The 26634-nt window shown below is 39.6% G+C and overlaps 2 protein-coding genes across 4 annotated transcripts in view; one reads left to right on the forward strand and one right to left on the reverse strand.

Moving 5' to 3' along the window:
* The window catches only part of phkb (phosphorylase kinase, beta), a 128248-nt gene extending 117231 nt beyond the window's left edge, over window positions 1-11017 (reverse strand). For 2 of the 3 annotated variants that reach the window (XM_031309134.2, XM_031309142.2), the window contains exons 1-2: window positions 10910-11017; window positions 7963-8049 (exon numbers count right to left, since the gene is read on the reverse strand). In XM_031309134.2, the coding sequence (XP_031164994.1) occupies window positions 7963-8049; window positions 10910-10973 (151 nt within the window). In that variant the 5' untranslated portion in view covers window positions 10974-11017. Of the gene's footprint in view, window positions 1-7962; window positions 8050-9516; window positions 9623-10909 lie in introns of all 3 variants that reach the window. The other variant, XM_031309152.2, reaches the window with a different exon arrangement.
* Window positions 11018-11348: 331 nt separating this feature from the next.
* Window positions 11349-26634, forward strand: part of itfg1 (integrin alpha FG-GAP repeat containing 1) — a 162715-nt gene continuing 147429 nt past the window's right edge. The window contains exons 1-6 of the mRNA XM_031309162.2: window positions 11349-11722; window positions 12010-12094; window positions 13203-13336; window positions 14356-14413; window positions 15296-15373; window positions 15503-15597. Of these exons, the coding sequence (XP_031165022.1) occupies window positions 11545-11722; window positions 12010-12094; window positions 13203-13336; window positions 14356-14413; window positions 15296-15373; window positions 15503-15597 (628 nt within the window). The 5' untranslated portion in view covers window positions 11349-11544. The remainder of the gene's footprint in view (window positions 11723-12009; window positions 12095-13202; window positions 13337-14355; window positions 14414-15295; window positions 15374-15502; window positions 15598-26634) is intronic.

Below are 26634 nucleotides of genomic sequence, written 5' to 3' on the forward strand. Positions count from 1 at the left end.
ACATACCCTATTAGGAGACCTTAAAGGAGAATTCCGGTCGATTTCAACACGTAGCTCTGTTGTTTGGAAATTTTGAGTGTTTTAAGCCTCTAAACATGTTCAAAATGTCATTACAAGTGTCTACCCATGTGAAGTGATTCCTTCCGAGAGAACACAGCGAATCTGACTGCAGTAGATGTGACAGAAAGACATAAAAGTTGTGTTAATCCATACCTCTGTTTATTTCCTGTTTTCCGGTGAAGTCCACACTAGTCGATTGTCGCACTCATACAATCCAATATTCCAAAACGTATTTTTTCCACAAGTGTCAAATCAACCGGAACTCTCCTTTAAGGAACAGTGTGAAATACCCTATATAATCATTCTATCACCCCTTTAAATCAACTTTCATTCTCTTGCTTTATTCTCTTGTTTAATTAAAGACATTATTAAACTATTAAACATAGAGGTATTTGCTGAAAATACTTTTCTCAGGCATTGTACAGTAAACCCTGATGACAGCGGTCAGTTTTTGAGGAAATAGTCACTAAAACGTTAACGGACTGATTTGATTTGCAAACTCAGCAAAGATGAGACCAGGGAGTGTGAGCAGTTGAAAAAAAATAATCAGAAAATCAAAAGAGACAGAAGGAAAGAACGAGTTGCGAAAATGAAAAACAACGCGGAAAGAAAACCCACCCAGGTAACCATACGTTTTTGCAACGAGCTCATAATGACGATAAAAAGAAAACAAGAAGGTGTTTTCTCCACTCCTTACTCGGTGTGAGCCAGACGGCAGAGCGATAGTGCCTTCTGCCTCCAGTATTATCAGGAAGGAGTTAATGGAGTGTGGCCACATTGCCACATAAATAACAAACTATAGAGGGGTGAGGGAAAGAAAGAAGAGGGGAGACAAAGAGAGAGATGATGGAGTGATGAGCTATGAGAGATAGAGGTAAACCTTCCCTCTTTATAAACTGAAAACAAGTCCTCCATCACAACAGCACTGTATACTTAATACTGCTGGGGGTGGCTTTGCAACAAAACAACCAAGAAAGAGAAAAGGAGGAAAAATGTAACTGGTTTGATTTGTCATTGTCACCCCAACCTCACCCCCTCTCCACCTCTTTTACTCCCTAAAACTGACAGAAAGCAGGTATATTGGCAGGCAGGTCTGGGTGCCGGAGATAACAATGTTGGCTTTGTTCCCCGCTTGAATTGGACAAGCGCTTCCAGCCGCCACCCCAACACAACAATTAAACAAGCCCAATGTTCAACGCTGCGTTTTTTTGACATACTGCAATCTGGCGAAGGCTTTCCTACGTAAATTTATGGGGTTTCAACCCAGTTGATGCTGGAGGCTACGCTGCGCTCGCCGATAGCAGCAAATCAGTTCCAACTGAGGGCTACACCTGTTGCACATTAAGCTCTGCTTATTGTCTTTTTTTTTTTTAAACACACATACACATGCAGCCTAACAAATAACCAGACACCATACACACAAACCTACAAAGGAGCGCACACACACACACACACACACACACACACACACACACACACATAAACCTACAAAGGAGCACACACACACACGTACACACACACACACAAACCTACAAAGGAGCACACACACACACACACACAGACAGACACATACACATACACACACACACAAACCTACAAAGGAGCACGCGCATGCGCACACGCACACGCACACACACACACACACACACACACACACGAGCGCTGCCCTGTCTTCATCAGAGCAGACCAATGGGCTGTGTCATATCTGCCAGAAGTGTGTTGATGTGAGAAAATGGTGCATCCAGCCTGGAACAGACCCTTCCACACAGGACACATTAACAATCCCTCAAACCACACCTGGGTTAGAGGCAGTTTCCTTCCGCTTTACTGTTTACGGCTGGCAAAAGCTGTCATTTATAAAGTCTTAAGTAAATCACCTGCATATGCCGAATCCTGACCCAAAGCTGTGATTTGTCTGTTGTTTGTCTCAGTAAATGTTATTTTTCTTTTTCACTGTTTATAGCCTTTATGAAATGCACATCAGTTTGACATAGTTTTCTACGCAATATAAAGGTGGGTATGTAAACACCCTGCATGGATTTGAGAAGTACTATACATTCTGAGGGAATGAAGAAATGTGCAGCAATGATTTCTTTTCCCTCTCACATTCCCACCAGACTGTGACTGACTGAGCCATTTGCTTCGACTTATTCCCACTTGTAAAAACATTGGGACATGCTGCTCTGCATGATTACCACAAAGTGAAGACACGATGTAATCGATGGATGGAATGTCCCCTGTTGAGCTGAATCAGACAGATCCTGAAGCGTCTCGTCTCGTGATTGATTTAGTTAGATGATGGTCATTGGTATGGTAGTTCTACGGCCTTTGCTGTAAAATGCGGCAGGATCCTGTAGCCTAGTATGAAGGCACTTTAAGGTGCACTTCTGTCAAATTCAGCTGGAAACATGCTGATTTAGGTCACTTTTAAATATCTTAGTTTGAGGGTCCTGCGAGGAGAAGGCCATGCATCTTGTATGTTCTGTAATTCCTTAAATGTCACAGGTAGAGATGCACCGAGAAAGCTCCAAGCAGGCATGACGTGTTATGACTCTATTTTTTTACAGTACGGCATACCAGCAATTATAAATGATGGTACGTTTTTCAGATTTCTACAACTACAAACACTATTGCAAACAGAACTGGGCATAGTTTATCAAATATGTATGATAACACATCATTTGTGTTAATAAGGAACACAACCAGTAAAACAATATGATTGCACTAAAGGCTCAGACATTTCTCTTCAGAGCATGTCCAGATTTTCCTGCTGTACTGTATAGTACATTTTTGTACACTTCAACAAGAGCAACTGAGAAATGGCAAGCTTATGTCCACAGTGATTCAATCAGCACTGATCCTAGGGGACAGCATCCTGAGCCGTATGACCAGAATCTAACAGCCATGCACAGCCAGAGGCAACACATGATCCATGCTTCTGCACACTTAACCCAACTCTATCTGCTTAGTGCTCAGTGCTGTGCCTGGCTTTACTTGTATAGATTTCACTTTTTAAAAAAATTGGGAGGGGAATTCCAGTTTGTCATCACAAAGCAAATATATACTTCTTATACACTGTATTTCAATCTTATATATAAATATATATTATATTATATTACAACCTCACCATATACCATTTCTTATATCCCATACTATATCATAATTTACCATATTAACTATGCTAAGCTAACTAAGCTGTTGTAGATTTTGGCAGAGGGGCACATATTCCATAATAACCTTTCAGATTATTTTTTTGGGGCTTTTCCCTTTATTGTACAGTGACAGTGGATAGACATGATGGGGGACGACATGCAGCAAAGGGCAGCAGGTCTGATTCAAACCCACGCTGCTGCAGGAACATTTCAGTATTTTGTAATTCAAGTGGTCTGACAGAAAACTAGACTTCTGCACCTCCTCTTGGCTCTGCTTTCAGGCTTTAGAAAATCTAGCCCGACAAGAGACTTTGGCCAATCACAGGTCATTTCAGAGAGAGAGAGAGAGAGAGAGAGAGAGAGAGAGAGAGAGAGAGACAGAGAGACAGAGAGACATTGTTTTTAGGGCTGGACCCGAATATTCGTTCGGTGAAGTCTCTGTTCTCGGGGCATATAAGCCCTGCTCGGGTGAGGCGTGCCGCTTCCTGCTCGCGCTGTTCTGTAGTTTATTAAAAGTTTATTAATTCTGATCGCGTCTGGCCTGTCTATCTATATTGCACCAAATACGACACTGCACTCCCTTGTGAAGTCGTTTGGATGAAAGGTTCTCAAAATAATCAAAATGCAAACAAACAGACACATAGAGATTCCTGCCTTTATTAATGATAATAATATGTTCAGCCCACTCTCTCCGAAGCTTCGAATATTCGATGCTCATTACTACCAAAGCTTCGAAGCTCAAAAAATGGTATTGGGACCAGCCCTAATTGTTTTATATCTATGGAGAGAGCGTTCCTATTGGCTGTTCTGCACATGCAGGCAGAGTGGGCAGAGGGACATATGAAGGAAGAGGTCTCACTCTTATAATTCTGGCATTTTTGTGCTTTCTACCTACCAAAGCTTTCATATGTTGCAGCCTTTTTGGGTGGTTTTGCATTCTATATAATATATTGCAGCTATATTAATGCAATTTTTGTCTCTATATGCTCTGTATAGTTTTCTTTTGTTATATACCACTGTGTTTTTTTTTAACCACAGTGTACCTGTGCTAGCAAGCTGTACTTTTCACCTTATTAAAATAAAATCAATAAATAAAATGAAATTTGACATCCAAATATAACAACGCCTACAACTTTTGAATAAAGTCAAGTTATTCGTTGTTTTGTTTCACATGTCTCTGATTCACTATTTCTTCTTTTCCTCCAGACACTGGGGCTTAATGTGGTGTGGACGCAGACCATTCTCACAGCAGACATTGTGACTTGTCAAACACAGGTGGAACTAATAAGATTAATATTGGCTGCATTCAGTTTAGGTGTTGCAATGCCAGGGCCTTGCTGTTGTGCATGCTGGCCCGCTGGCATTCGTTACTGGCACACGTAAGTGGAATGGAACCATCATTAATTCTATTAGTTACACCTGTGCTTTTATGAAATGACAAGTCAAACCCTCTGACACAAGAGAGGTCTATCATTAAACAGGCAGATCTCCATTTGTAGCAGGAATACTGGCATTGAAGTGCCAAATTTGACAGCAATATACTAACATTTCAAATTTGGGGTTTAACCTTCTGCCAGCCTAATGGCCCAGTCACACAGGATAACAGCAATATTTCATACCAAATGGAATCATCACTCCTATTTTAAAGCTGGTTTCACTGTGTTTACATCCAAAAGGGCGCTGACAGTGAAGTCTGAAATCGATGATACTATAGGTACATCTGAGTTCCCTTTTTTGATAGCTCCTCGGTCCTCACTTGAACTGGAAGTGCTCTTTGTGTGTACTGGGAGCTAGCACTGGCTAGCACAGCGCGGCAGTCCCAGCTGCAGGTCATTTAGTAATCAGTACTAATGTGTATTTATCTCTCTTCACTGATTACACATGCCAGAATCATCACCTGAATTGGGTTGCAGCAGCTATTCATAAATCAGGGATGACTCATTTTATTTATTTCTTCATTCATGGCAAACTATGCGTTTCAGAATTTGCAGTATTCATGTATTTTAGAATGAGTGGGAAATACAGTGGTGCTCACAAGTTTATGAACCCATGCTAAAGTTGACTAAAAAGAGGAATAAAAAAATCATCTTTTGGAAATTGATCTTAATGCCTTAATTAAAAAAAATAGGAAAATCCAACCTTTAAGGACACCAATTTTCTGTGTGAATGAATAATGTATCGTAACTAAATAAATGTTCTTCCTTAAAATACAGGGGGCATAAGTCAGTACACCCCTATGTTAAATTCCCATAGAGGCAGGGAGGCTTTTATTTTTAAAGGCCAGTTATTTCATGGATCCAGGATACTATGCAGGATACTATAAAGTTCCCTTGGCCTTTGGAATTAAAATAGCCCCACATCATCACATCCTTCACCATACCTAGAGATTGGTATGGGGTACTTAGATCATCTCTTAGTACAAATCAAACCAGCTATTAGGCTAATTGAAATAAAACCATGCCAATCTCTAGGTATGGTGAAGAGTATGTGATGATGTGGGGCTATTTTAATTCCAAAGGTCAAGGGAACTTTGTGGCTGGTGTCTCCCTTAGAGATAGGGTGAGAAGCTCAGTCATCCGTGAGGAGCTCGGAGTAGAGCCGCTGCTCCTTCGCGTCGAAAGGAGCCAGTTGAGGTGGTTCGGGCATCTGGTAAGGATGCCCCCTGGGCGCCTCCCTAGGGAGGTTTTCCAGGCACGTCCAGCTGGGAGGAGGCCTCGGGGAAGACCCAGGACTAGGTGGAGGGATTATATCTCCAACCTGGCCTGGGAACGCCTCGGGATCCCCCAGTCGGAGCTGGTTAATGTGGCTCGGGAAAGGGAAGTTTGGGGTCCCCTGCTGGAGCTGCTACCCCCGCGACCCGTTACCGGATAAGCGGAAGAAGATGGATGGATGGATGGAAGGGAACTTTATCAGGATGCATAGTATCCTGGATCCATGAAATAACTGGCCTTTAAAAATAAAAGTCTGCCTGCCTCTATGGGAATTTAACATAGGGGTGTACTTACTTATGCCCCTGTATTTTAAGGAAGAACATTTATTTATTTACGATACATTATTCATTCAAAAAGAATATTTACGATAATGTTTTTTTAATTAAGGCATTAAGATCAATTTCCAAAAGATGATTTTTTATTCCTCTTTTTAGTCAATTTTAGCATGGGTTCATAAACTTATGAGCACCACTGTATAGGATTATGCTAACCCACCTAACGTTGTTGTTGGCATGACGTTTTGTAATTTTAGGTGGATTGTATTTTTTGGAATTGGCATATTCCTTTACACTTCATTTTAAACAGGCCATACCAAATTAGCAAGCGTTAGCTCTGTCAGTGCGCAACAGTTCTACATGGCAGTATGTGTAAAAAATGAGTAACAATTCAGCTCTACATACTAGTTTGTGTACGTGGTTTTTTTCAGTGATGTGTAAATCTCCTTGCTAATAAATGCTAAAATCATAACTAGCGTAAGTTTAAACTTAAGAACAGTTGGTGCAACCGGCTCCTGGGTCTTTAATACTTGTGCAGTAAAGAAAAAGTGTGCCCACTCTATTTGCGTTTGATATTGCTAATATGTTTGAGAAATAATAAACAATAACATGTACATAAATCATCCGGCTGTGTATAGACAGCTTGCAGAAAGCACCAAAACCTGGCAACAGCCAAGTTTTCTTTTGGCCTGTCATCAAGCTCCTCACAGAATGAACGTACAAACAACAGCTGATAAGATCTGAGGGTTAGCTCCAGCTAAAAATCTGTCGCTGCTCCCTGAATGTTTTGTACATTGTTCTTTGCTTATGAGAAAGAGGGAGGAGACATAGAAGATTCCATAACTGATTGGTTAGCATCAGAGTTTAACCAATCAATGTATATTGCCAATCTGGGTCCAGTTAGTCACTCACCACAGTGCAACCAAATAACTATTTCACATTCTCAACACACATATGCAAGTGAAATGGTGCCAGTGTCCAGCTGTCTAAAGGAACTCTAGAAGGCTGAAGCATTTCGTCTGTTTATGATGTTTTGATATAGTTGTGGATTTCTAATCAAAAATATTAGCAGGTTTGCAGTCACTGTGTGTGTGTGTGTGTGTGTGTGTGCGAGTGTGAGTGTGAGTGTGTGTGTTTGTGTGTGTGTGTGTGTGTGTGTGTGTGTGTGTGTGTGTGTGGGGGCCCTCCTGTCCTTGAAAACCCCGACCAAACAGTGGGATTATCTAGTGCAGCAACTCCCACATGGTTCTACACTGACTGCCCACTTACAAACACTACCAGCTGAGTGCAGTGCAGTGCCAAGTCAGGACACCTTTGCATGGAATTAAATTCAGGTCATTGCACGCTGGGTGAGTCTTTGCTTCGGTAACACCCAGGAACCCCATGCTGCTTTTACCTCGCCAGACGAGAACAATTTCAGTCTAAACAATATTGTACAGTTTGTCTCCAGGCTGTAATCACTATACCCAAGGCTGCAATTTGAGTTTATTACATAACAACTGCTGGCTTTATCGCCGTATACATTAGCTCAACAGTGTGACCATGCGTTTTGGGTGGGCCTGAAAGAAAAATGATCAATTCCTGGAACACGGCATCAGGAACAACCAGTGTGTACAATCACACATACAGTACACTTTACTTGGTACAACTGTTCACAGCAGTGCCATTTGTTTCAGATAGCTTTGCATTATATACCTACTAAATTTTAGGTGACCCCTGCCTCATACTATTGACAGGTTGTTAACAGTGAATATGTGTACTTACCAGCATTGTAGTAGCGGTCCAGCTTCTCCCATAGGGGCTCATCGTCACGCTGGAGAGTGGACAGCTTGAGAGGTTCATAGATGGAACCTGAAGAAGGATGCATTTGTTACACACAAACTTTAAAATGTTACTCCTCCAAATACTGAAAATAGCTTTCTTAGTTATCTCACAAATCCTTTAAAAATGATTCTCAAACATGTCTCCTCACCTTCATTAACATTCTGCCTTGATGACTAAACTGGACTGAATTGATAAAGGACCATGGTTTTCATATTAAGAGTTACATGGCGACTCCTCAGTTTTTTCAGTCTTATTTCATGCATTCCAATATGTCTAGATGAAGAAAGGTCTGCAGTTGGCAGTACCTTGTGAATACCTCATCTTTTCAATGCTTTCATACCAATTAATTTAAGAGAAAATATGAAATAAAAGGATAAAAACAGACACATGCCATCAGTAAATTCTGTTTTTCACTGCAATATCCTGCTTCACAAAGGGCTAAGCACAAAAAACAATATTAAGGCCCCAAGCTAAAAATCCAAATGCTAATGTAGCTCGCCACCAGATATTTCCTAACATTTTCCTCTGAGCTGAGAGAGAGACGACGTTTGAGGGGAAACCCCCATCTGTTAGACTTTCTCTATTTTCAGACACTTTTCCCTTTGCTGAGATTTGCATTTTAATAGGTTCGACCTTGGGTCAATACCACAGGTACTAAAAAATTCACATTGTGGCTGAAATTAGCATAATTTCTATCAGCTTAAAAGTTGCAGGGGACAAAGCCAATCCATCTCTTTTTTAAGATAACACTTTGAAAGAGCATAGAGGAAGTCTAATATTAAAATTTTAATTTCTAACATAAGATCAGACAAATGTGGGTAGCTGGTGTTTGGCTGGTTTTAAACAATCCTAACTTCATTAATGCAGACCTCTAACACTATTATATATATATACACACACATACTACATACATACATACTATATGACTATATGACTATATATGCTATATGACTTCATTAATACTGTATATTAATTTGGTGTCCCTTACTGGCCTGTCATGTTTACTGTGAAGTAACAAAAAGATTCTACATATAGCTAAACCAACATAAGACACACAGTAGATTATGGGTAATATTACACTATTTTGCACATTGGGTTTGCCAACAGCCCAAGAGAGCACAAGCGTGTTACTCTGTCTATGTTCATATGATCAAAAAATAATTATGTTGTGATCTAGACATGGCTAGTTGCCTTGTCATAATTAGGAAATAAAGTCACCAATATGAAGTCATTTATCAAAATAGATATGTCAGCTTAAAAAAAATTCATTTCAAGCGGATGAGAAAATGAATAATATAAAAAGCCTATTTGTGATTTTCAGTTCACAACATATGAAGGCACACCATTTTTTTCAATTATGCTGTGTGACCTATAATAACCTCCTTATGTCCAGATAACAAAACTATTTTCTTGTTATCTTTACCCGTGTCCTCTCTGGCCTTCTGTGTGGGGCTGACTGCATTGTTTTTCCTAAGATATGCTGCTACAACTTACCAAGTCTCTTAATGTCCCGACGAGGCCGGGCATTCGCAGCCACTGAAGCGGCCATTCTCAAAAGGTGAAATTAAGGCCAATCGTCTCTCTCAGCTAAATCACAAATCTACAGCAATTCACAGGAAGGAGTTAGTAGCACAGAGTTAGATTTTAGACATGCGTGAATCAACAATGAATTACACCCTGGGTGACGATGATGATCATGAACAGCATGCAAGGATTTACAATGCATTGTATTTGCTTAGGAATTAGGGCTGCACAATATATCGTTTTTTTTTTTTTTAAATCGTCATCGCGATATCAACTGCCACAATAACTACAGTACATTGCGAAAGGCTGCAACATATCACCAGAGATGGTTGAAAGAAAATATCAGTAGAAAACTGCACTTTAAAATGTAACTGTCATTCTCTTTTTAGTGCTGCCTTTTAGATTCAACTCAGTGTTCAATTTGTTCAATAAAAGAAAGTTGGAAATGATTTTCTATCATTAGTTTTAAATTTAACTAGCAATTGGTTGTATTTTAGCAGAATACTGAAAGCAGCAGAACAGAGTACACGTTATGACCTGTTTATTTATCTCAACTAATATCATTAAGGCGATATTCAGCAACGTTATAGCATATCGATCGCATATTTTCCTCATATAGTGCAGCCCTATTAGGAATGCAAGTTATGACACTACACTACCAGCATATTTATGGAGGTAAAACCTTATGAAATCTTTATTTACCACTCCAAAAAGTATTACTAAAAACTACAGGTAGAATAGCTGACTACATTTACAACCACTGGAGTCCCTCTTAAATAGATGTATAATATAATAATAGATGGCTAATGTGTGTGTGAGTGAGTTTGGAAAGACTTGATCATAATGTATCAGTTGTATCACCTAAAACAATGGTGTTTTCTACATGTGGTGATACATAACAGTTGTTGAGATGCTGTTATCCTTGCATTGTATAACAATTGAACAAATAACAAATAAAGATTTTATGATAAGATTACAGACTGACTACCGGCAAGGATAGCAGTCTGCAGCCTCCACGGGCCCTCTAATCACACTAATGCAACACACACACACACACACACACACACACACACACACACACACACACACACACACAGTACAGTTAACTATGGGTGAGATGTAACAGCGAAAGGAAACTTGTTGAGAAGCTCTTAAAATAGCCCCTGAGTGCTGCACATTTACACCTCTGACCTTTCCTGCTTGTCCCGACTCTGCAGTCAGTGGACAAATGTAATGGGCACATCAAGTCCAATGATCCCCGTGTACAGTGGCTTTACAGACTAACAGTCTCACACAAGCACCGGCTCAACAGAGACAACCAGGCGGCTCACAGTGCGCCGTGTAATGCAAAGAGAAGTCTGACCTGATCTTTTTGACCGGGCTTTGAATTCCAGGAGTTTCCAGCCGACATCTGCGAGGCTCGCCATGTTTACACTACTGTGTCAAATTCGCTAGCGAGTTAAAGGATTTCCGCTATTGTCCTTCAAAATAAAACAGGCAGTAAGGCTTCCGGTCACCCATCGTTATGAACAACAGATATTTCAGTAAGTTGAGGTTGCCTTTTAATAGACAATTCATTACAGTAAAAAGTGTCACACCATATTAATGAGTATCAGTGTCTTGTACTTGTTATAATGTATTAACTTCATTTATTTTTGAGTTTGACAATTATTTATTCTGAAGATAAACTTCCTTCACTTCCGACTTTGCTCTACCTAACTCTCTTTAACTTGATACAGTTATCAACCGTCAAACAGGCCGGAGCACGACACTGACGTAAACGAGGAAACTGTAATATGGCATTGTTTAGCCTTATTTCTGTACTTTGTTTCCACCTCTTTCTAATGCAATGAAATTACCACAGCAGCTATCAAAATCTAAAAATTATATTTAACGGAATGAGTCATTAAATAAAAGGTAGCTGCTATTTCAGCTTGTCGTAAAGCTGTGTGCCGTATTCCAGTTGGTGTTGTTGTGAGGAGCTGCACTAGAAGAAGGATGTGGATGTTTAAACTCAATGTTTTGGCATTTTTGTTAGTTTTTGTGGGAAAACATAACGCATTTGCTCTTCAGGATGTAACGGCCGACCTTTTCGGTGCCGAAAACCATGGAACGGTGGCCGCGTTTGGAGACTTTTTCGCGGATAAGCAGACTGACATCTTCATTATCAGAGAACGTATGTTAATGCTTCCGTAACGTTTCTTTGCTTCCTGTCGTGTTAGCTAATGAACTGCTTACACAGTTGATGTATACGGTTTTAATAATATCTACTGCGAGTTTTAATTTAAGGATATCGCGATAAAACTTAATCAAATTGTAAAAAAATAAAATAAAAAAGAACAGTGCAACATATTATATTAATGTTCCATTACAAGGCCTTTCCTTTCTCTCTTTGAGAGATGAAATGACCTGTAACTGTATGACGCTGACTTCCATGCCTTTGTTGACTTGTTACTGTTTCAGAATCTGAGCTGGTGATATTCTTGGCTGACTCGAAAACACCTTACTTCAAGCCCAAAGTTAACATCACGAAGGATATCCTCCCAAGGTATATGTCACTTTCAGTTTACACTTTCAAATCCAGTCCATTTACAGTCCATTTACACATTATATGGAACATGTCATGTCCCAATTCCCTTTAGTCTGTCAGCACTGAGAAGGTGACTCACCTTTCAGGGTGGTTGTGTTTACTCTTTAGGAGGGAGTAGTTATATATTAGGCAAGGCAAGGCAGCTTTATTACTACAGCACATTTCAGCAACAGGGCAATTCAAAGTGCTTTACATAAAACATTAAAGAGCAGTTAAAAACCATTAAAAACAGAAAAAATACGAGAATAAAATTCTCAGTGCAGTATAAGAGATTAAACAAAGACAACATCAAAAAGAAAGGTCTTCAGCCTTGATTTAAAAGAACTGAGAGTTGCAGCAGACCTGCAGTTATCTGGGAGTTTGTTCCAGATATGTGGAGCATAAAAACTGAACGCTGCTTCCCCCTGTTTAGTTCTGACTCTGGGGACAACAAGCAGACCTGTCCCAGACGACCTGAGAGGTCTGGGTGGGTCATAGTGTACTAGCAGATCAGAAATGTATTTCGGCCCTAACCCGTTTAGTGATTTATAAACCAGCAAAAGTATTTTGATATCAGTTCTTTGAGGCACTGGAAGCCAGTGTAGAGACTTCAGAACTGGAGTTATGTGATCCACTTTCTTGGTCTTAGTGAGGACTGGAGCAGCAGCGTTCTGAATCAGCTGCAGCTGTCTGAGTGATTTTTTAGGGAGACCTGTAAAGACACCGTTACAGTAGTCTAGTCTACTGAAGATAAAAGCATGGACAAGTTTTTCCAAGTCCTGCTGAGACATAAGTCCTTTAACTCTTGATATATTTTTAAGGTGGTAATAGGCTGACTTTGTAATTGTCTTAATGTGGCTGTTAAAATTCAGGTCTGAGTCCATGACTAGATCTAGATTTCTGTCTTTGTCTGTTGTTTTTAACATTGTCGTTTGAAGATGAGCGCTGACTTTTAATCGTTCTTCTTTTGCTCCAAAAACAACCACCTCAGTTTTTTCTTCATTTTAATTTAAGAAAGTTAGAGCAGAGCAAAAGCAGGAGCATGGTGTCATTGGTTCTCATTTTAACGGCCATTCTTCCTGTTCAGGGACACGGTCATCACCAGTGTGGTTCCAGGGGACTATGATGGAGACTCTCAGATGGATGTCCTTCTCACAGTGCAGATCCAGAAATCCAAGAACACAACTGTTCTCATATTTTGGGGGAACAACCAGACATTAGGTACCATTTTTTTTTTTTTTTTAACAGTGAATAGGTGCTGAGGGTGGGTGGAGGCCAGAGAACACTGATGAAGGATTTAGCTCACTCTTCTTTGCACATGTGATTTGATACGGTCCATGGATACTTTTTAGTCTGTTGTTAATTGCAATTTTTTAATGTCCTTGTGATACACATGTTTCACTAAATCATTGGTTTACAAACTGGGGCGGGATTCCCCTGGTGGGTGCACATGATCAGAGAGAGAGGTTGAGTAGACCTTTTTACAGCAGACATTTTAACACAGATGCTACTAAGCATCACTAATTGCTGCATTGCTGAAAAAAAAAAAAAGTTCCATCTGTGCTTTTCATGCAATATCACAGAATTTCTGTTAAGGAGAATGTATATGAATATGATTCTTTTAGATAGACAGATGTTTTCCAGTGAAGAAAAGACACTTTGGAGATGCTCATTAAGCAAACATGTCAGAAAGTTTACAGCAGGTAGGGCTGGGTAGCATTCACACATTTTCGATAGCGGTTCCTGAACGACACTTTTTTTGATACCAATTTTATAAAATCCATTTTAACAAAAATAAATTACAATATTACACAAAACGGTACAAATCTTTTTATATTTAATTTTTATACATTTTGTTTTTGTTTTTCCTGCGTGTCTCTTGGACGTGTAACATTTGACGTGTAAAGTTAGACAGCCAATCAGCTGCATTATTAGATCCTGGTAGAAGCATACTGGGTGACGCTGATGAGATTTACTCTTTAGGTATTGAAAATTGGGTATTGAATGACTTGAATGATTTTTCGATATTCGATGCTATCGATGCTATAGGCAATCGAAGGTATCAAATTTGGTTACCAGTCCTAGCAAGTATTGTACATTTTAAAGTTTTTTTGAGTAGCACTCATTTACAACCTCAAATAAAATCAGTTTAGCATGATTTGAACAGCCCACTGACTTTTTGTGCTGTGTTTTTGTCTAAGCATTACTAAGGGCCCTTTGAAACTGTTCATTTCATGCAGATATGAGTGGGTGGCTCAGGCTGAACAAGACCTTTACAGATCAACCCCTTGTTATGGAGTAAGTATCAGTCTGCTTTGGATATTCTGCTCATAATGAAAAAACAGGGTTCATACGTTTTGAAAAAACCTGGACAAGTTATGGAATTTGAAAAAATGCAAATTCGAGGCCTGGTAAGGTTTTGTAAACATAAAAAGAGCCAGAAAGTTTTGGAAAAGTCATGGAATTTTTTTTTAACACAGTATAATAATATGTGATTAATAAATGTATTTCACGTCGTCCTAACCTCACCGTTCTATTCGGAGAGTGATATTACGACTCCCACTATGAACCACATAAATTGTCATTCATTTTATTGTTAAACCTCCGAGGGTAAACTTTAACACAGATTTTTATTCTTATTGTATAATGTCGACTGACATTTTCAGGAATACATAGTCATAGAAATTTGCCGAAAAGTCATGAAAAGGTCATGGAAAAATATTGGTTAAAATGTGTATGAACCCTGAAAAAAGTAATTGCCTTATTTTCAGTTAAGCTAGATTTGCATGTTCAAACTGTTCAAATTCAAGATGTTTTTAAAATATTGTTGCATCTCAAAACACATGTATGATTTATTTTTATTATTATATATCCCATCTTAAATAAGCTTAAAGATGCCACAAACTGTACTGTACTGTACACTGACTCATCTGTTTATTAGATACAGCTGTGCAATCAAATGAAAAACAATACCATATATTAAATGTTGCTCTCCTCATTTATGCAAATTGATGTGGACAACATATTTGAAAGACTTTCATATAATGCAGTCCAATACAACACCACGACTTGACTATGGCCTCCAACATGACCATCGGCAGTCTTGTTGACAAGTTTGGACACTATGTACCTATTAAGCTGTTACGTCAGTGTAAGTGTAAAGTGAAACTCTCCCCACAGTTTCAACGGGGACATGATCCCAGACATTTTTGGAGTCGTCAACCCCCCACTCACCGAAGTGTGCTATCTCACCAACAGGTAATGTAATCATTTTACAACTCACTTAGAATTCCCTGTGTTTATTTCTAATTCTCTCATACCTTGAATTACTTTCTGTGTGGAGCTTTTAACTCCTGCTGTTGCCTTGTGGTTTTTTTTCCCCTTCAGGATTCCAGTGTGGCGGAATGCACTAAGTTCATCTGTCAAAATGCGCGTACCTCACTCTAACGCTTTCATTGACCTCAACAAGGACTTCACCGCTGGTGAGTCAGTGATGTTTTAACAATGTCTATCGATGAGAAGCAAGTGTAAAATGTTTGGGTTTTTTTTTAGAGCACACAACATACGCTTCTAGGAAGTTGTGCTCGACACCCATCACACACGTTCTCAAATGTTTGCATTTTCAGTTATGAAAACTGTCCACAAATGCTCATTTTAAAATTGGACTGTTTGACTAAAATGGTATTTCTGCAAGCGGATATTTGTCACATTATCCTCAAAAACTCTATGAAACAAACCGGGATCCTTGCTTTATTCCTATCTAAGTATTTCACAGTTTTTCCCTTCGTTGCCACATGCAGACCGTTCTCTAAACTCTGGACACTATTGCTAAATTGATCATTGCAAATCCAGCTATGTGTTTAGCTGCACACATTTCTCACATCACAGTTCGGCCAAAATAAAGAGTTTTTCTGTATTCGTCCCACAGAATGCTAAAGCGAGTGTCTTCAAGGGTTCAGGACACCGTGACAGCGAGCATCTCTTCCTTTTTTAAAATATTGAAGACACTAGGGGAGTTATTACAAAGCCAGCTTCTAATTACTGGCTGAGATAATACATTTTGCCTCTCTGCATGTTTTCAATATAGCTATTTACTAACAAAAACCAAACAATCCTCCCATCACCCCCCTCAGACCCCACTGTGTGCCTAGTTCCTCACATTCTTGACTGCACATTGTGCTTGGTGCTATTGATTTATTATAACCGAGACCTAAATCTCCTCCACCTTCTTTTATTTCTTAGCTTATTTTCCTCCACTATGGTCTCAGTGTTTCCCTACATGGACCAGTGAGTGTTATTCATGGGCTAGGAAAAAGCTAGGTATAACACAAGAGACAAGTGAGTTCTGGAATGGAACAAAGAACCACCAGTGCTGAAATGGCAAATCCTTTAGGGTATCAGCACCTTCAAATGGGGTGTCATTCTGCACATTTGTGCTTTTGGCACAGTTGGTAGTGGTCATTATTGGTATTGGTAGTGGACAGCGGTGAGAAGTAACAAAATACATTTACTTGGATACAATTTTTTATGTTCTTTAAAACAAGAACACATTTTTTTTGGGCTTTCCTACCTTTTAATGGACAGGACAGGTGAGAAAGGGGAGAGAGAGAGAGAGGGGAAGACATGCAGGAAATTGTCACATGTCGGACTCGAACCCTGGACCTCTGCATCGAGGCATAAACCTCTAAATATTTGTGCACCTGCTCTACCCACTTAGCCAACCCGGCCACAATCCAGCACATTTTTAAGATTAAACCAGTGGTTCCAAACCTTTTTTGCCTTGTGGCCCATTACAGAAGACCAGTTGGGGCCCCTTGTCATCTTCCATATGTCTATGAGTTGTTTGGTTTTACCAAAGAGACATTTCCATTTTTTCTTTTCTCTCCCATTAATCAAATCCCAACCCTTCACATTTGTTGTGACTTGTGACCCTTTAGAGGGGGCCCAACCCTAGACCAAACTCCCTAACAGTAACATGCTACTATCAGTATCGGTAATCTAATCACGTCATATGTAATAGCACAATACTCGTAGGAGCCCCTTTTATGACGAACGAGTGCTTTTCATTGTTGATACATTTAGTACATTTTGCTGATTATACTTCTTTTCTTTTACTTAGGAAGGGGACATTTTTGTAGTATTAAACTTTAATACTTTTTATACATTATTGTATTGGTATAAATTTCCTGCCGGGATTCTTAAGTACTCTATCAATTTAATCAATCTTTGGCTATTTGGATTATTAAAATTAGTTGAAAAATACATACACCAAAATCTGTGTGGAAATCATATTTTTAAAACACAATTTTCAGTCCAAACACTCTGGAGATAATAGCAGCTCATTTGCAATTTCTTTCCAGTTTCCTCTTCATGTTCTATTACCTGAAGCATTTGAGCTGTCAATGTCCCAAGAAAACCCTGCGACTGTAAATGTGCAGTGATCAGTTTCTTGTTGCAGCTGAAAACCTCTGGGTGCCTGGAGACATACGACCCATGTGATCAGTCTATTTAGAAACATCTAAATATACCATATGTAGAAGAGGATTAACAACACATTTTCTTATGCCGCCTGGTTTAGGAATTATTTCCAGACCAATGATGACATCTTTTCTTGCTTGCAACATTTCTCAAAAACTCATAGGATGAAGAGATAGTGTAGTTGTAAAATGTATATCCACAGGCATTGTATTCCACAACGTTTTCCCTGAGGAAACTCCAGGAGACCAAAACCTACATTTAATTCCACCAATTTTCAAGTTGACTAAGAGAGAACGGAATAGCCATTTTCTTCACCAGTGAATGGAGAAATCACCTCGTTCTTGTTTTACAGCATCTCAGTCCTGTCCTTCTGCACACTAGGTGTAGCGCTGTCACTTAGACTTATGGGAGGATGTCTACCCCCCCCCCGTGGAAACTAATCCTCATGTTTAAGGTAATCAGAGAGGATTTTGTCATGTCATACTCACTGCAGGTATATTTTTGTGCTGTGTGGTTTTATTCTCAGGGCTGTCACAGTTTAATCAGAGCAGATTTTAATTCATATTTAATCTGTTTAGGGATTAGGAGAAAGCCAATAAACTTTCACTTTTTTTGTGGTAGACTTAAATAATTCCTGGAAGCAATATTAGTTTTTTGGGGGGGATTTTAATACAGATTGTGTTGGGGCACCATTAGTTTTTACTGCTTCCTGAAGTATGCTACAACTCACCTGTCAGGGTGACGGCCTGCATGTCACCCTGTTTTTCACTCATTTGATAGGCCCTGACACACACACACACACCCATACAAACTCAAAATGGCAGTAATCATTATATCCTTGTGACTTCTTAAGTGTGTGTTCAGCTGCGTTCAGTTGGCTGTGGGGTGAATGTGCTGCAGGGTGTGCTGAGTGTGAGGAGGAGAACCAGTAGAAAAACCCACACTGTACATCTGGTGGATGTCAGAGTCTGAGGGGCCATGCAGATGGAGAGAGTGAGAAGAAGAGCAGGCAGGAAGGGATAGAGAAATAAAGCTGAGTCGGAGAGGATGAATGGTTAGAGAGAGAGAGAGAGAGAGAGAGAGAGAGAGAGAGAGACTCACTAGTTAGCCAGTTTAAGATAAATTAGAGTTGGAAGCTTGGGAACTGACATTGATGTGATTAAAGTTTAAAATTGTCTTTTTGTTATTAAGAATGTACTCGCTTACATAGTTAAGGTCTAATGTTTTGAACCACTGCCTAAATAATTGTAGTATAATGTTGGCACATTTATTGACCATATAGACTTCAGTCAACGCCTCAGTCTCAACTTAGACTGACCATGATAAGCTTCTTAAAGATTACACTCATTGTAGGGCTGTTGGATGTAGCAAGGGGTGCCTAATCACTTGGCCACCCAGTATATTTGACTAGAAAGCCCTGTATATCACTTTGTAACGGTTCACAACCAACATCAGCAAGGCTGTTTCTATGATACTTTCCTCATCATGTTTATTTGCATTTATCATTTACCCTCTAGGTATCAAGTCTTCCAGTGTTTGTTAAGGTTTTGGCCGAAGTTTGCCAAATGTTATTTCAGGCAGCTCTAGCCACATAATTGTTTGTTCAGAGTGGTTAAAGGTGCCTTAAAAGTGTTTAATATTAAAATGAGTATAAAAGGAGAGTATGAATGCACATTAATCTTAATTCATCTTAATTAAGACACGCAGAGTTGAGTTACTGTGGGGAATATGTATGAAACACTTTAAAATGCAAATTGCATACACAGGGGAAAATTTAAAAGTTAAAAAAATGTACTTGAATTGCAAAGAGGCCTCATAAAGGATCTGGCAGATACTGGTGGGGCACAAAGTTAACGATAAATTCTGGTCAGTCCTTTGCTGGTCCTGATACCAAATGTGCCGGTGAAATTTTAACCCTGTAATGGCTGGAGCTGTGTCAAAGCAAAAACAGGGCCTCCTATAAGCATTTCACACCCTGTGCAGTTTATAATGACTTATTTCTATATATTTATGTATATAGTTATTTCAAGTATGTGTATGATTGATGTGGATGTGTTTTGACACATATGTAGAAAAAAATTCATATAAAATCAATTTTTGAGTCTTTTGGCTTCTGGATTTTTTCTGTAGTAAGCTGAGACATGTGGCTCAACCTAGTTTAAAAAAAAAACATAACTCTCCCGCGATCTTATGGGAAAAAACTACACTACCCACAATTAACAATACATTGCCATGTCCTTACTGTGAGATGCCTAAGACAGTGCTACAGGGAGACAGGAAGCACAGCTGGTCATCCTCACAGTGACCACGTGTAACAACACCTGCATAGGATCAATACATCTGAATATCAGACCCATTGTCTATCTACCCTGTAAATGTAAAGTTGTTATCACACCTGGGCCCCGTTTCAGAAAGCAGGTTTAGTGAAAACTCTGAGTTTGTTAACCCTGAGATGAGGGAAACTCTGGGTTTTCTGTTTCAGAAAGAGAGGTAACTTCACCTCAGAGTCAGTTACTATGGTAACTGAGCCTGTGAACCTAACCTGGTCAGGAGCAGGTTTTCTTCAAGAAACCTCGAGTTTCTCTCAGTCTCCTCCCTCTGACACAACAGTCTCTCATTTCCTCATTCATTCAGTCAGTCTGTATCAGGCACATTTTAGACCAGTTTGTTATCGGCATGAATAAAAAACATTGTGTTGGTTTATTAACCATGTTAGGCAGACTATAAAACGTTTTTTTTTTTTCTAAAAACATGGCATTTCCTTGTGTCGATGATCCCGTTGATGAAGAAGCTGCTTTACTTTGCAGGATGTTATATGTCAAGAGATGATATTGAAGCCCCGACATTTTAATTTTCAGATAATGTCCTATCTCAGCGGTATCGTTTTTCTTCCCAGTCTGTTCCCAGTCCCAACCTTATCCGTCCTCATTTCACTAACGTCACCCATCTTGGGCATGCTCTACATCCCAGTAGATCATTTGTGTCACATTCATTTTTTTTTTTTGAAAACAGCAGTTTTCTTTACAACATTGATGATGTGGAGCATTTTAGTAAAGCTTCATTACCATTATACAATTTTTTCCTTCCTTATGATTTCTCTATCATGTTTATAACTATAGTTTTTAGTTGTGCTTTTTAAATATCCCTCAATATCAGCTGCAGCAGGCTAACTGCGTGGTTGGAAACAATTAGTTACTGATATTCTTGTCTATTTTATATTTAATATATCACATTACAATATATTTTTGTTTTCTAATTCATAACTTTGACAAACATGTATGCTATATACAGTAAGTAAACAATACACTACTTAACCACTTCATTTAAAACAGCTAAGTAACTAATGAGATATTTAAAAAACATCAGGTTATCATATTTATCAGGTTCTCTTAGCAATCCAGTCCAAAGGCTCAGGATGCTGCAAATGTTGGTAAAATATGAAAATGGCTGGTGGATTTAAGACACAAAATAATAATTTATTGAATGAATCAAATATGAACATATCTGTCATTGTCATTGGCTTGTTGATCGTTAATTTCCTATCCTGGCCTGGGACACACATTCATACGGTTTAATAAAGTACTTATTGGACTTTAACTTAGCATTGCACTTAATAAAAATAACGAGTGTAGCTGTCCTCAATTTAGGTCATCCTGCAGGTCTCATCTGCGTTTTTTTCTGCATCCACCGTGTACGTTTGTGTGTGATTGTGTGTGTGTGTGTGTCTGTGTGTGTGTTGTGTGTGTGGTGTGTGTGTTGTGTGTGTGTGTGTGTGTGTGTGTGTGTGTGTGTGTGCGTGCGTGCGCGCGCGTCAGTCGCGGGGGAAACGGTGCAGCCCCGCCTGCTGCAGAGAGCCGACAGATCTTCAATCTTGAAATTTGGACAAATTCTTCGGCTGGCTGAACAAACCAAACTCTGTGCTGGAGCGGTAAAACTATGGAGGTATTATAAGACCAAAACAGACAAAATAATAAATAAAAAAAAAGAATAGGCATATTTGGTATAAATTCATTTTATTTTCTTTATTTGAAAGTCCGGCCTCCAGAGTGTCTGCTTAGAAAAATTCTGGCCCTTGGAAAAATGTAGTTGATGACCCCTGATGTAAACTGTTTTGTTTTTTTTTACACTTTATAAAAATCAAATATGTTGTATGTGAGATTTGAAACCTGTCCCATCACAAAACCATTTTGTCACATTCGGGAACAATCAGAATTTTGAGAATACGACAAACAATAATTCTTTTCAGCATCTTTCTAAAGTTACAAAAACTTTTCCTCTTTACGAATTGTATAATTTAAATGACAACACTAATAAGGGCCAAAACACGTCTACGTCGATTATAGCGCCCCCTAATGGCCGATCTTTGCTAAATTTGGTAGAGAGCCTCCGAGCGGCATGCCGAACTAGCATCACAAGTTTCGTATTGATTGCATTTACTGTGGCAGAGATATTGCAATTGCAAATTCCCCATTCAAAAGCATTGAGTTATTGGCCAAAACAAATAAACGTTGCTTATAGCGCCCCCTAAAGGCCGATCTTTGCCAAAGTTAGTACAGAGCATCGTAGTGGGATGTTAAACAAAGATCTCAAGTTATTTGCTGATAACATTTAATTTGGTCGAGATATGATATGATACGTGTCTGGTAGCTAGCTAGGAAAATTTGTTTGGTCGTCAAATGCGCAAACTTTAATGTAGCAAAATTCCTTGAGAAACTTTTGGTCAGGTCCATCTGGTGATGCTACATACCAGGTTTCGTGCTGATCCGTCGCACGGCCTAGGACGAGTTCGAAAAAGTTGGTTTTGCGCATTGCGCAATATTGCAGAAAAAAATTTAAGCGGAAATGGGCGTGGCCTATATCATGTGATTCAGTTTGATTCAAGGAACACGTGGATGTAAGGTTTTCTAATGTGCGATGTGTAATGTGGGAGTTAAAGGCAAAAAAACATTATAGCGCCACCTAGTGGTCCACATGTGTAATTTTTGGTAGGTGTGGTCCATGACCCATTGTCTATCTACCCTGTAAATGTAAAGTTGTTCACGTTAGTGTAAGTAGTAAATGTAGACGTGGGTCCCATAGGCCACGCCCACTTTGACCCCTCAGTACCCCACTCTAGGGTGGCCCTAGATGGTACCCATCAAATTTTGTAAAAATCTGATTAGCGGTTCATGAGATATAAACTTTTTATACTTGTAGCGCCCCCCTAGTGGCCAATTTTTGTAAAACGGGTGGGTGACCTTCAGAGGGTCATGCTAAACAAGAATCTAAAGTTTGGCGTTGATGGCTTGTATTTTGGCTGAGATATGGCAAAGTTGGTGTTTTCATAGTTAGCTACACAAATTTGTTTGTGCGTAATATGCGCAATTTTTATCCTATCAAAATTATTTTTATTAACTTTTTGTCCGGCCCATCTGAAGATGCTACCTGCCAAATTTCGTGCCGATCGGTCGCACGGTCTAGGAGGAGTTCGAAAAAGTAGGTGTTTCATAAATCGCGATTTTTCACGTATAAAAGTTTAGGCCGAAATGGGCGTGGCCTATATCACGTGATTCAGTTGGATCCAGGGAACGCGTGGATGTATGGTTTTTGAATGTACGGTGTACGGTGTGGGAGTTATAGGGCCAAATGCGTTTTTTCTGCTATAGCGCTACCTAGTGGTGGAAGTGGGTCTATTTTTGCCCCTGAGGTCCTTGCGGAGTTTGGGACCATTACTGAAAATGCCAACCCCCCACCATGTACGGTTTAGGCTGCAGTCGGAGTTTTAGGCGGGGAAGAAAAATAAAAAGAATGTATGATGATGATTAATCAGTAGAAAAACAATAGGGTTCTACAGCCCTGCTGTATGAACGGCATAGCTTTGCTATTGCCCGTTCTTACACACTCGGGCTTGGACCCCTAACTAGTAATAAATCTTAATAATGGAAGTGGGACGCCTTGCCTCTTATCAATTTGAGCAAGGTTTTCATGTTGGGAAGCCCTAAGTGTCCCCTCATTCACCTACCAGTACAGTAATACAGTGAGGTTTTTTGTTAGTGTGGTCCAAGGCGAATGAGGGTTGTTTCAGGGCCATGTCACGACTCCAATCTCAGTCCAATGTCATAGCAGTAAACAGTCCATGGTAGTGTATTGGCTTGCCTCACTACATCAGCACAGCCAGAGAAAAAAAAGTCTGGAATTGTTTCCTGGCTGGTGTCAAGGCCTCATTTAGCCCGCTTATTGGACTCTGCAGCCAACCAACCTGGCAGCGACATACTGCATATGGCCCGTAATCTCTTTTGTTACTATCCTCCTCCTCCAGCCAGTGTCTCTAACAGCAACGCATTCATAACAGCTCTGGGTTCATGCTCTTTTGTTTCCCAGTTATTTTGTCTCTGTCCTCACACATTGAGGGATTTCAGGTCTCTTTAAGGAAGTTGTTGTTTTTTCAGCTCATTGTATGATTCTTGTACTTCAGTCAATCATATACTGTATACACAGTGTCTGGAGTTGGTAGGGTAAGGAAAGACAGGACAACGGCTTGCACCCCTTTGCACAGATCCACTGGGAGAGTAAACCACCCATGTTTTCAAAATGTTGACCCAGTTACCTCAAGCTGGTCTCATAGTTAGCACTTAAACAGTATTGACAGGAAAAAAGTGGTATGGACAGTATGTTGCTATTTTTTTTTTGCACCACGAAAGCAAAGATATCATTTAGCATTGAGCTGGCTTTATAGTCGTAGTTGTTCTGTTCTGGTTACTTCTAACCACAGTGGCAACTAATTAGCATGAAAACGACTTGTGCAGGACAGCCAGGAGGTGTTCAGATGTATACAATACACTGCTGATATGAGCAGGTGCTCCATTAGCCCTCAAAGCGTCCGTAGTCATCCAAGCCAAATGACAACAGGAGATGTCCTTATCACTTAAATGGTATACAGTATTCAGCCATATTAGATCTGTCTCCAGTTGAGGATCCCGATAACCCGCGGGGGCCATATCTTCTATATCATGGTAAATCAGAAAGAGCTGGGCAGGAAGCGAGGAGGAGCACGTTAGGAAGTTGTTTGAGGGAAAAGGTAGTAATTGCAAAGTAATTATTGATGCCATTTTGGGGAGAAAAAACATGCACAAAGACAGCAATACGGCAGAAGGACCCATTGCTAGGCAACGAGCATGGTAATGCTCTGTGCAGCATCCAATTAAACTAGCTCTGTGTCGAAGTGGCTTGTTGATTGTCTAACTAATAGTGTGTGTGTGTGTGTGTGTGTGTGTGTGTGTGTGTGTGTGTGTGTGTGTGTGTGTGTGTGTGTGTTTGTGTTTGTGTTTGAGTGTGTGGTGCCACAAACTCCTAGTAGACACGATGAGTTTTATTCACCACGTTGCCCAGTCACATTTTATTCTTTATTACGTTACATTTGATTTGTTATAATATTAATATATTTTTTGAATGGGGAGTGGGTTGTCCACTTCCAGGACTAAGAAATAAGATTTTCTTGTGGGGGGTAGCCAAGAAGAAGAATTGATTATACAAGAATTAAGTTTGCATTTGGATGGATGGATTAGCCGTTTCGGTGATCGGGGTACTGTCACAGAGAGAGACTTTCACCCAGTGAGGAAGGATATTGCAGGATTTTTAGATAATAGTGATGGCAATTCCTTTCTCTAATAATAATAATGCTTTTTTGCGTTCCTAATACTTGTCTTTCTCTCGAGGTAAACTGTGAGTTTACTTTATATTTTTGCAATTTCCTTTATCCAATAATCCCAGGGGAACTCTCATGTATAAGCCTAGTTCAGAGCTAAAATAAATGATGAGCTACCATGAAAATGAGTACCACAGCAAACCGGCTCATAGATAAAGCCCCATCTGACATGCAACCTAATTCACTAAAGCATTTTTATTGGCTGATACACTAAGACTCTTGATCAAACAACTTTATTACATACTTCTACAGCTGTCTTACAAAAAGAAACAAAGATATGTCCATAATAGCGTCTGTTATGATTAACTATATTGACCCAAAATGAAAGATTGCAGAGGAAATCTTAGGTAAACAACTCTTGGCCTGTCTGATCTATAGAAGTACTTAAACAAACTGACAATAATGGGCAAGTGAAAAGTAAAGTTTTCCCATCCTCGCAAACCACTTGGGCGAGCATTTGAAAAGCAAATTTTTCAGTGGAAGAAAAAGCTGGTGTCGTGTGGCTAAAACAAAACATAATTGATTTTGCCTTATTCAAATATGTAAACGACTGTCTTTTCAGTCTACAGATTCCTTCTCTACCAAAACAGAGAGGAACAAATCCCAGTGCTAAACCCTCAGCACCCACAGCCACATGTAGCCTACATCTTCATTAACACATCAGTTGCATTCACTGCTGTTCCTCACATTCAAATTTTTCCATTTTATAGAGATCTGGGGTGAGCTCACAGGCATGGTGCAATGCGCCAGCCCTTTGAGGTGTGTCGTTTGTAGTATTTCCACCTCCAGGAAAGCTGGCGCAGCGTCAAATGGGTGAAAGAGACGCTGTGTTTAGATTGGTGAGCACGGGGGGTTTTCGCAGATAAATGAATGGCAGGAATAAATGAGGCATATCCTCTCTGATTCGCACAGCACTGTGACCGTAGCTTGCGGTTATACTGTCTACCCATGTAACGTCCCAAAAGAAATTCCCTTGTCAAGAAGAAAACTGTACATGGACATGTACAAAGGCCAGTTCTGAATATTTATGTGAGTCATTTCTGTTTAATTTTTAACAACCTGCACTGAGGTATTTGTAAAAAGAAATCATCTCTGATTTTGTCAGAGTCAACTTGCCCTACTGATCATATACACATATGTGTTCATACAAAAAAAAGCCACGCTAGCAGACTAACTGTATCAATGGCAATGTCTGTCAGTCGGTCAACCACTTTAGTCCAGACTGAAATATTGTAACGATTCATGGGCCTTTGGTGATCCTCTGACATTTCCTCTAGCACCACCAGTAGTTTTATTTATTTTTTTATTTTTGACCTATCCAGTAAAATATCTTAACATCTACAAGATGGATTGGTTC

Source organism: Sander lucioperca, chromosome 3, assembly GCF_008315115.2.
Source record: "Sander lucioperca isolate FBNREF2018 chromosome 3, SLUC_FBN_1.2, whole genome shotgun sequence".
In the NCBI taxonomy this organism is placed as follows: domain Eukaryota; kingdom Metazoa; phylum Chordata; class Actinopteri; order Perciformes; family Percidae; genus Sander; species Sander lucioperca.